We start from the raw sequence: 12,165 nt of genomic DNA on the forward strand, positions 1-12,165 counted from the left end.
TGGATACTTGTCTCAAGAGTTACCATCCACTGAACTTGGATTAACATTTATGTTTCAATTATTATTAGTTTTGGCTGCAATTGGAGTATTGCATGCAGTTGTGGTCACCCCATTACAGGAAGGATGTGGAGACTTTGGAGAGGGACACCAGAATGATGTCCGGATTAAGGGATATGAGCTACAGGAAGAGGCTGAACAGATTTGGATTGTTTTCTCTGGACTATCTGAGTTGCGGGGGGGATCCCAATAGAGTTATATAAAATGATGCGAAGCAAGGATAGGGTAGACAGTCAAGACCTTTTTCTCCAACTGTTGCACCACTCTGCTGCCCATACAGATGAGAAAGCCGTGGAATTTTCAGACTTTTATTTTTTTGAGTAAAACATAAATGTCACAGAATACAATTAATGGAAATCGGACTTTTATTGTTCACTATCTTGTCCAGTAAACTGCTGAAATGCCTGAGATAGTTCTTCTCGTTTAGCTTGGATTAATTGAGGCACCTGTTCTAAACGAGTCGAAATCCATTCCCTGAAAAATAAAAGTCAATTATTATTGCAATATACAAGGGACCGTATGGATACATCCGTGATGTTGGGAATATTTGTTGTGGACATAAGAGGGAGATTTACTTTACATCTCTAACCCTTCTTGAATGTATTTGAAGAAACTAAAGACAAAGCTTCGCTCTTTAGAGAACCTGCTATTAATTACTTGAGCAGTACAGAATTATAAAATCAGTTACATGAAGATTTCTCTTCACAGTTGCCTAAGCATCAGATGTTGCTTTTATACTAACTTCTTTAACATCATAAACATTTTGTCATTACCTGCCCGATTGAATTGTGGGATTGGTACTCAGATCTTGAATAACACGTTTTGCAGAATCAACCAGTCCCTGTGCAAATGTTCTTATAGAATCAATAGGCCCAGATGAGGAACTGGTTTCTTCTTCCAAAGGGACAGCATCACAAGCTGTAAGTTAGAGATGGAAATTACAGAGATTAGAACTGAGCATCTAAAAAAGATAATGCCTGTGCATGTCAAAGTATGAAAATATACAAACTAAGTCAGGAGACAAGGCAAAAATCCAACTCCATTCAAACGATATTTTATCTTAGCCAATTGTTTCACCATGATAAAAGGGCTGATTTTAACAATGACAGGTAATTCAGGTTATGGAAGAATAAGGATGAGTGCTAGTAGCTCCGGCTCCAAAATGCCGCTATTTGACAGTGACTCATATTAATCCCCAAGTTATAGCATTTCAGAGTGTATGAAGATGGGACTTTGGATGGGAGCAAACAATCTCTTATTAGTAAATAACATTGAACTAATGGAACTCCCACCACTTTTTTGTCATTGAAATTGTTATTAATGGAAAAGGAAATGTTTGGTAGGTGTGCAGTCAAGCTTGAGCTTTAACTGCTGTGGGAGAGTTTAATAAGGCAGTGCGGAGGGACTGATTTCTAAACTGAGCTATGTAGAATTGATAAGAGTTCAGAGCTAATTGGGTATAAAATGTGGACACAGTTTCATTCCCCAGTGCTCAAAGTTTTTCATTTTAGATAATAAGTACCTGAGGAAATAATGCAATTTGTTATCTTTATCTCTGAGGAATATACGAGTCGTATACAAGAACAAACTGCAGGAGGACCTCAGTGAGTCAGGCAGCATCTGTGGAGGGAACTGGTCAGACGATGTTTTGGATCAGGACCCTTCAGAGTGGAGAAGGAGAGGGAAGCTAGCTGATAGAAGGAGATGAGGGGAAAAGAGGGGCTAGACATGTCCCGACCTGAAACATTGTCTGTATATTTCCCTCTACAGATGTTGCTTGACCTGCTGAGTTCCTCCACCTGTCTGAATTTTGCACAAGATTCCAGCATCTGCAGGTCTATGTGTCCCTAAGAATCATATACATACCAACCAGTGTTGCAACCAAAAGAACCAGAGCTGTGATTTGAATCTTCATTTTGATTATTTTCGCCTTTCTGTTTTCTGGATTGAATTAGATAAATTGCAGTTAGTTAACTATGTTGTTGAGTTAGTGAATAAGCAATAGTGAGTAGGCTGTTTAATTGTTGGTCGAATTTCCAGACTGACTGGAAGCTGCTCTGGAATTGTCTTTATTGCACTTTACTCCAGAGAAAAACTAAGTTACACAACACGGCAAAAAATATTACGTAATGGATTGGTGAACTTTGATCTCGTCTGCACTTGTGATGGCAAAAGTGGATACGGTGACATTTCCATTCACTCCTCAAGCATGAACCAAACTTTTAAATTATCCCTCTCATTTCCATTCTCACCTTGGTTTCCGACATTGTTCCAAAATGGGTCAAAGTAATCTCAAATAGCACCACCACTTCTTCCAATGAGAGCCATATGAATTTAAAACTGATTTAAAAACATATAGATTATATATATATATGTATGTGTGTATATATATATATATGTATGTGTGTGTGTGTGTATATATATATATATATTAAAAAACATTTTATTCTGTATTAGAAGCATTCTATTGCATTATTCAATAATTGTGGACCTGTTTCCATGCTGTATTTATAAACTAAACTATAGCAGAAATAATCAGCATTAATTCTGGCTGATGGCACACCTCCCTAGGCTGACCTGAGGCTAGCTAAATTATCAGCATGGGCCGATCAGCTTTAGACTATAGATAAAGCACAGAAACAGGCCCCGTACACTACTATCCTACTCTCTGAAGGACAATTTATAATTTTACCATGACCAATTAACCTACGTTTTACGGCAGTGCGGGGTGCTAAGAGGATGTGGAGGTGATGAGACCACAACCATCCTTTTCACATCCTTCTGTAGGACTGTGTTCGGAAATTGAATTAATACATAAAATGATTTTGAATGAGTGTTTTATAAAGTTTAAATATGGCAACCTGACTTTGGTACTATGAATCATTTATAAAACCGTGTATTCTGCATGATCTCATTCTTATATAGTAATTATTATTAAATAACCAGCCTATTCAGACAATGTAAAATTTCTCATTCAATTATGTTGTTCAAAGTCACTAATGAGGCTTTTGAATCCTCTAAGGATCACGATTTTATCCAGCTCTTCCGAAAAATATGAATTGCAGCTAAACTTACATTTGCACAGTCTAGCATTGCACTTAGCAGCTCTAATAATAATAATAATAATAACTTTATTTGTTAAGCACCTTAAAAACAACCAAAGCTGACCAAAGTGCTGTACAGAAAAAAGAAAACAAGCAAGACATCATAAAACAGGCAGAACAACAGAACATACAACTAACACGAGGCGCATAAATTACATACAAAAATCCAAACAATAAATTAAAAAACGTACGAACAACGCAGCAAAACCAAGCAAATAAAGTTAATAAACAATCAACACCTCACTGGTCTACAAAGGCCATGGAGAATAGATATGTCTTCAGGAGTGACTTAAAAACAGCTAGAGAAGGGGCCTGTTTAACGTGCAGAGGCAATTAATTCCACAATCTCGGAGCCGACACAGCAAAGGCAAGACCAAGCTCTAGAAAGTTACAGATTTGTATTTGATCCAGAAGTTCTTCAAATACACCATTTTGCAAAAAATATAATTTATTTTTGAATCAGTATGGTGCTGGAGGTTATATCGTTTAGCCTGTGCATTAATTAACATACATAACCTGACTAAATACCATTAACTATTTCTTGATTAGTAAGGGTGTGAAAGGTTATGGGGAGACGGCAGGAGAATGGGGTTGAAAGGGAAAGGGGGCGCCAGTGTACAGCGGATGGAGGAAGACGAGCTTTAAGGAGCTCCCATCCGTTCGGTTTAAAATTGTTTAAAATCACCATCTTTCACTCAAGGTCGCTCTCAGAACTTTTCACAGCCTGTTTATCCACCTCGGTGTGGTACAGTCCTGCATAAAAAGCCCAGTAAATGCCAAACACATTCAAGGGAAGAGCTAAACAAAAACCGCTAGCAACCTTGGCTAACAAAGTTGAAGATAGTGACTTTAATAGTCATAGCAAGCGGCCATTCCACACCAACAGGTGCAATGCTGAGAGAGATGTCAGGTGCAATTTTAAAGGCCATCAACGACCGCTTTGATCAATTTGAGACCAAGTTTGCATCTCTTCAGTCCTCACAAAATGCCTTGATGGTCCGAATGGATTCCATGGATGAGATCGCTGGAGAGCATGACACCCGCCTGACACTAATGGAGAAAAACATAAGCGAAATACAAAGGGAAAACACCCTCCTGCGAGCAAAAATCAACGACCTAGAGGGCCGTTCGCGTCGAAATAACATTAAAATCGTGGGTATTCCAGAAGGGGAAACCAACAGAGTTTATCCGCGCCCTCATCCCAAAACTGCTGGATGAGACACACTTCCAAAAACCACTTATCATTGACCATGCACACCGCACCCAACAGCCGAAGCCCACGGAGGGAGCCAGGCCTCGCACACTCATCGCCAGGGTCCATTTCTTTCACGAGAAAGATATGATAATACAACTTGGTCGACAACGGACAGCTAGTCTTTATCTTCCTGGATTTGTAAGAATATTCCATTTCAACTTGTTTCAATGGTTACAGACCCAAATGGCAGATATATTATGATCACTGGAAATATTAATTCACTTCCTGTCACACTACTGAATATATACGATCCAAACATTGATGATCTAAATTATTTCCGTAAAGTGTTCGACTTAATTCCAGACCTCAATACCACCAATTTGCTAATGGGCGAAGATTGTTACCTTGACCCATATCTTGACTGGCTCTCCATCCACAAGCCCACCCGCAATAGCATCTGTTCAAAATTAAACAACCTGATTAAGTCTCGCAATATTGTTGATATCTGGAGGATACAACATCCAACGGACAAAGACTTCATTTTTTTCTCATGTCCACAAATCACACACAAGAATTGATTATTTCCTAGTGGATGCAAAATTAATATCTAGCATTGAACATACCAAATATCATAATAGAAACATAGAAATTAGGTGCAGGAGTAGGCCATTCGGCCCTTCGAGCCTGCACCGCCATTCAATATGATCATGGCTGATCATCCAACTCAGTATCCCGTACCTGCCTTCTCTCCATACCCCCTGATCCCCTTAGCCACAAGGGCCACATCTAACTCCCTCTTAAATATAGCCAATGAACTGGCCTCAACTACCCTCTGTGGCAGAGAATTCCAGAGATTCACCACTCTCTGTGTGAAAAAAGTTCTTCTCATCTCGGTTTTAAAGGATTTCCCCCTTATCCTTAAGCTGTGACCCCTTGTCCTGGACTTCCCTAACATCGGGAACAATCTTCCTGCATCTAGCCTGTCCAACCCCTTAGAATTTTGTAAGTTTCTATAAGATCCCCTCTCAATCTCCTAAATTCTAGAGAGTATAAACCAAGTCTATCCAGTCTTTCTTCATAAGACAGTCCTGACACCCCAGGAATCAGTCTGGTGAACCGTCTCTGCACTCCCTCTATATAATATATTGATATCAGACTACAGTCCAGTATTCCTAGACTTGAACCTTGCTCTGCCTAAACAAAGCTATTGTTGGTGCTTTGACCCGTATTTGCTCACAGACCAAGTGTTTATTGACTTTTTGACAGCAAGGCTGGTCCTTGAGACCAACGATACGGGGGATGTATCAGATTCTACGCTCTGGGAGACCCTTAAGGTAGTAATGAGAGGTCATATAATATCCTATGAAGACTCCAAAAAAAGGGAACAGCGTCATCAATTGGTAGAAATTAAAAATGCACTTCTAACTCTTGAACAGACTTACAGGAACTCTCTCTTACAAGAGGATTACAACTAAATCTTGAATTTAAAATATGAATATAATCGCATTCTTAGTGGAAATGTTTGCAAGCTTCTACTCAAGCTCAGACAGAGACACTTTGAGTTGGGCGATAAACCGAGAGATGCTGCTGGCCACTCAATTAAAAGGGGAACAGGCGAGTCATGCAATCCATAAAATCAAATCCAAAACAGGTGATTTGCTTACCAATCCTAAAGAAATAAACAACCGCTTCAAAGTATTTTATTCAGAATTATGTACTGCTAAACCTCAGGCCGCTAATGCAGATTTTGCAGGTTTCTTTGACTCCCTCAGTTTGCCAAAACTAGATGAATCAGCCAGGCTAGAACTGGATTCAAATTTCTTAGAAAGCGAGCTAGTTGAGGCTATTAAATCTTTTCCCTCCGGTAAAGCAGCTGGCCCGGATGGATTTGGTTGTGAATTCTACAAGGCATTCCATAAGTCGCTTGTCCCACTCCTAATTAGGATGATCAATGATTCGATTAAGAATAACAGGTTTCCGAATTCTCTGTATGAGGCAAATATACGTATCCTGTTAAAAAATGACACGGATAAAACTGAAGCTGGCAGCTATAGGCCTATTGCTCTCCTCAACCTTGATCAAAAGGCTGTCACAAAAATATTAGCTAAAAGACTGGGGAAGCATGTTTCATCAATTATACACCCTGATCAGACAGGGTTTATTCCAGGTAGATTTTCACTTTGTAATGTTGGGGGGATTCCAGAGCGGCCATCTTATCCTTAGACGCCGAAAAAGCGTTCGACCAGATAGAGTGGTCCTATATGTTAGAGGCACTTAAAAGATTTGGGTTTGGGGATTCCTTTATTGCGTGGGTCAAAACGGTGTATCTTTGTCCGACATCATCCATCCTCACTAATAATGATAAATCCGGACCTTTTGACTTACAACGTGGGGTCAGACAGGGAGATCTTCCATCCCCCTTACTCTTTGATATTGTTCTGGAGCCTCTCGCAATAGGTATCAGGCGTCACCCAAACATCAGGGGTATGAAGGTGGGGAACGTGGAAAGTGTGTGGGGCTTTACGCCGATGACACATTATTATATCTCTCCTAGCCAGGAGCCTCTGTTCCCCCCTTGTTAGATTTTATTAAATCATTTGGCAAGCTTTCTGGATACACAGGAATGTGGGAAGAAACCTGGAGCACCCGGTGAAGCCCCACAGAGACACAGGGAGAATGCACAAACTCCATTGACAGAATCGAACCCGAGTCTCTGGCGCTGTAAGGCAGCAGCTCCACCACAACACCACCGTGCTGCCTTGAAATGCATCCAGAGAATACAACAATTATTTCTCTAGATGAACGTTGAGATTTTTCTGCCATTGGATCTAATTCAGATAAAAGTAAATTTTATTGACTAAAATGATTTTAAAGTGACAACAGGGATGTGGGAACTGAGAGCCAGAGGCAGCATGTACCCAATTTTTAGAGAAGTCAAAATAGTTAAAGAGTGTAAGATGGTAAAATTAAGAGGTAGGTAAATGTCCGCCATGGCTTAGTTGGTTATTGTTTGCTTTGAGTCAGAGATTTACCAATAAAAAAATCAGGCTGCTACTCCACTGCTGTACTGAGAGATTGCCACAGAGTTGGATGGTAAGAAGTTACATTGAGAAGCCCTCGGTACTCGATGGTGCAGGTAAAAGGTTCCTGAAAATATTTTGCAAAAGGGCAAGCTTGTTATCACCAGATTTTTGACCAAACACCAACATTGCTAAATCTCGATATCTAGTTATCAACCCCTAAATAGCCATGCAGTGCAACAATGAGCGGTTGAGTTTTCTAGAACAGAAGCCGTACATTAAAAAAGCACGTTATTGCTTTTAGATGCTTTGGAGACATCTAAGTCTATAAGTTTGAACCCATGTCCACACATTAACAATGAGAAGAGAGAATAAGTTGAATGGAGCCTTTTAGTATTCCTTGCTTTTAAGCTCGAGAGACAATTGATCCTTGAATAGCCATGCTGCCAATGCAAGAAAGTAGACATATATCAATGGACATGTGGGGTGGAAGATGGCAACCTTCACGTGGTCCGCCCTGTTTCAACTAATGCAATCAACTCGACGTGCACAAATGGAAGATCAAATAGAACAAGTTGTCCAACAACTTTAGGTTGTGCACGCCACATGAAAGAAGAAGAATGGACATGTATATTTTTGCATATAGATACGCAAAGACTTGTGGACAGTGAACCAGCTTGAATTTGTGGTATAACATAAGAAAGGTCACCAGCCCGTTTTACACCACTACCTGATTTTATAATCCTGGTTTCAATACAAGTTCTAAGGGAGGAGATGGAAAGCTGATTGATAATTTGTTATATATATTTCTTGCAATGCACAAAGGAAAAGGTCTAGAAATGTATCCGTGTAAAGCTGTAACAACAGGCATTGCAGAATTTAAAATCTCTCCAATGCAATTCACCTAATTTTGCCAACATATTTCGGTCTATCGTAACACCAGTTGTTGACATTGTAACCTAATCTTCCTTCCCTCTACACCTACATTTCTTCCTCTGGTTTGGTAGAATGAGGTCTGAGTTATTAAAACTTCTGTGGCAGATCGGGACGCTGCACAGATAGAATCACATGGAAGATTCAGGTCCAAACCAGAATCACATCTTGAAATCTAGTGTGTATTTCATATTTGTTTTTTTTTTTTCTTTTAGTAATTTTAGTTTTCAAAAACTGCTTATAAAATTAGTCAATGCCTCAATATTTCAACGTTGTTCCCTTTGGGTTATTTTTTTCCTGTTTCCTTTCATTTCTCTCTTCCTTATAATAGACATTTCTAAACACGGTTACATTTTCAGTTAGGAGTTACCACAAATAATCTCCCTGATTCACAAAATATTCTGTATTTTTTAAATGGAATTAAAATATTGATTAAATAATAAGTAACTATCTTGTTTCAAATAACAGCTCTCATCTTGGCCCGCGAAGCAGAAAAAAGCAACTCTTACCTCAAACTGTGCAAGTTTCTTTGAGCATCTGTGAAACAAGTTGCCCAGATATATATAGCCTGATAAGGATGATTGGATTAAGATAGGTAAATTCTGTTGACTAATGATTAATGGGTGCTTGCTCTTGTGTCATGAGTGAACTTTAGGTCAAGAAGTTTGAAAGTTCTCTGGCATCTCTGCTGATCTAGCAGCCTGTGTACCTCGAGATTAAATCAATACATCTATACCCAAGTACTGCATGTCTTGCATATAGTGTTGCGTTAAGTTGCCCTGATCGCATATCCTTGATGCATTCTCATTGATATGAATATTTTGGATCAAATCTACACTCGAGTTGATAAAGCCTATTTTTTTCTGGCAGCTGAAGTGGGGTTTGGGGAGGGTGATTTTCAGAAAAATGGAAACATTTTGAACTTAAAGCCAAACTATTGGAGTGAGTGAAGGGAACCATTTCTCACAGGAAGGACAATTAACTCCAGAAATGGTCCCAATAAAAAAACAGTATGGATGCACAGAGACTAATATAAATGTTCAGGGCTTTAATCACAACATTTTTGTTTTATAAGTTTATCAAGAAATTGTGAAACAAATATTATTGTTTTGGCATTTCTCAATTCTCAGGTAGGGGATATCATTGGCATGGCCAGTATTAGAATGCAGACAGTACACCACAGGAACGGGCCCTTTGGCTCAAAATGTTTGTGCCAAACATGATGCCACGTTAAACTGATCTCATCTGCATGTGCATGATTCATATCCCTCTATTCTTTGCACTTCCATGTGTCTATCTAAAAGCCTCTTAAAGGCCACTATCTGCCTCCACCACCACCACCACCCGTGGCAATATGTTCTAGGCCTCTGCATAAACTTGCCCCGCACATCTCCATTAAACTTTCCCCCTCGCACCTTATAACTATGCCCCCTACTGTTGGACATCTCAACCCTGGGATAAAGGTTTTGACTGTCTACCCTATCTATACCTCTCATAATTTTTCATACTCGTATTTATTGCCCATCCATAATTGTCCTTGAGAAAGTGGTGGTGAACTTCCTTCTTCAACTCTTGCAATCTTTCTGGTGAGGGACATTCACAATGTTGATCATGGAGTTTCAGGAGTTAGATGCAATGAGCGTGAAAAGACAATGTGCAACATGCATGAACGGACAAGGACAAAGGACCTTTGGCCTAAACATTAATTCTTCATTCTTATTTTCTGCTTTATTTCTTCATTTTTATTTAAGATTAATTGATCATTGTATGTTCCTGCATTTAATCCAGTACAACTATTGACAAAATTGCAAATGTGATATGATATCCTTTTTTTTTAATGATATGGTTTCCATTCTTAACTTTAATAACAAATGCTATTTATTTTATTTATTCATGTGTATATATATTTATATAATGGTATATGGACACACTGATCTGTTCTGTAGTCATGCCTACTATGTTCTGTTGTGCTGAACAGCAAAGCACGAATTTCATTGTCCTTTCAGGGACACATGACAATAAACTCTCTTGAACCTGGAATCTATTGTGTTGATCATGTTAACGTACTGAGGGTGAGCATTGGACTTTTAAGATAAGTGATAAATACAGAACAACAAAGTTAGTCGGAAATTACATTTAAGATAATTGAAAATGCCAGAGGGGAAACAAGATTTAATTTTACACAGCCGGTGAGTTTCATTCATAATAGGCTGCATAAAGTGGTAGTGTTTTATTGGAGCTCACATTGACTGATTACCTGAGCTATGAAACCCTCTCACCAGAAATCAGATTGCTGAGTCCTGATTTTTTCAGTGGTCTGTGATTGAAAAGTGTGAGCAATATGTGGCAATTTCACACCAGTTAAGAATTTGACTGGACTATTGCAGATTATAACTTCAACACAATATTCACTTCAGGGACATGTAATGGCGTTGTCGTCCTTGAAATCCTCTTTCAGGAGCCTTGCAGGGCAACCTCGGCCATATTTCTGTGGGCATTTATTAAATAGGTACTCCTTAGACAACATGGTCTTAAAGTCTTAGTACCATGTTGGGTGGCAGCAAGGTAACTAAACGTTTTAGCTATATCCCAGAACTAAAGCGATTCCCAGCAGTGAGAGCAACTGTTGGTTAATATGTGGCATCAAGGAGTTCTGTAAAACTGAGGTCACTAGGTATCAAGGGAAGAAGGGTTGGGGTCATGGCTCATATGAGAAGATGGTTCTGGTTGTTGGAGGTCCATCATCTTCAAAGCACAAGTTAGGCGTGTGAAGGAATCCATTTGCCTGGATGTGTGCAGGGCTAACAACTCTCAAGAAGTTCAACAGCATCCAGGGTAAATCAGTCTCCTTGATTAGTTCCACATTAAGCATTGGCACACAATGACTGCGGTGTATGCTATCTATAACATGCGTGGACTCTCCCAGACTACTTCCTAAACCTGTGACCTCTAGAGCAAGAAGAACAAGTAGACCAGGTACAGGAGCACATTACCACCAGCAGGTTCCCCTTCAAGTTGCACACCATGTTGATTCAGAAATGTATTGCCGGCTCTTCATTGTTAGTGGTTCTAATTCCTGGAACATCCTTCACGCCAGCATCATACAATGACCATTGTGGCTTAAGGAGGTATCTGACTACCAGCAAACGCAATTGGAGTAGTCATGGTAATACATGCTGATCTTTTCAGTAATGCCTAGATATTGAAATATTATAATTAAACAAAAACGAGCAGATTGCCTAAATCAAATAGATTTGAATTGGAGAGCTAGATATTGGAATTGGTGTAAGTTGAATGGGTGGAAATTTGGGGAACTGGTCATTGTGACTCGAGCGGTTATTCTTATTCCATTTCCTTTCCACACAGTCAGTATTGGTGGGTATTTGTGAGTGGCATTTCACAACTGACACTTGCCCCTTACCTGATATCCACACACACAACTTCATACCACTGCTTGTTTTAGCCTGAGATCTTTGTGGTCTCCATGACTGAGTTTCAAATATCAGGGTCCCAAAATGGAAGAGATGGAAGGAGAGCTAGAAGCACAGGTTTGGGTGAGTTATGATAAGAGCAAACTAAAACAAACTGGAAAAACTTAGTTTGAAATCAACCAGATGCCCTTCCACGGACACACAATATGAATTCATCACTCACTGTGGCACTGTTCTTTGCAGACCAAAGTGGAGGCCCCAGTTCAATTGGTGTCAGAAGTGGCCTTCATCTAGGGAGCGCAGCTCCACCAAGTCAGGGAATCAAAGAAACCCAGCAAGATTCCAATCTTCAAATGTTACTTGCTAACTCTTTCTGGGGCCGGGAGATGTGATACGGCTCTTCTGGGAAACCCAGTCTGACCCAT

At 39.6% G+C, this 12,165-nt stretch overlaps 1 protein-coding gene across 3 annotated transcripts; it reads right to left on the reverse strand.

Moving 5' to 3' along the window:
- Positions 1 to 351: 351 nt before the first annotated feature.
- Positions 352 to 11,770, reverse strand: LOC129712369 (uncharacterized). Of its 3 annotated transcripts, none has more exons than XM_055660730.1 (4): positions 11,731 to 11,770; positions 1,924 to 1,998; positions 831 to 975; positions 352 to 531 (listed from the first exon to the last, which is right to left on the reverse strand). In XM_055660730.1, exons 1-4 carry the CDS (start codon positions 11,753 to 11,755, stop codon positions 423 to 425), a joined length of 354 nt encoding a protein of 117 aa, XP_055516705.1. In that variant the 5' UTR covers positions 11,756 to 11,770; the 3' UTR covers positions 352 to 422. The 3 variants fall into 3 exon arrangements, with proteins under 3 accessions (XP_055516705.1, XP_055516707.1, XP_055516706.1); XM_055660732.1 differs by lacking the exon at positions 11,731 to 11,770 and adding an exon at positions 8,819 to 8,886; XM_055660731.1 differs by lacking the exon at positions 11,731 to 11,770 and adding an exon at positions 4,761 to 4,785.
- Positions 11,771 to 12,165: the final 395 nt, after the last annotated feature.

Source organism: Leucoraja erinacea, chromosome 32 (genome assembly GCF_028641065.1).
Source record: "Leucoraja erinacea ecotype New England chromosome 32, Leri_hhj_1, whole genome shotgun sequence".
NCBI lineage: Eukaryota > Metazoa > Chordata > Chondrichthyes > Rajiformes > Rajidae > Leucoraja > Leucoraja erinaceus.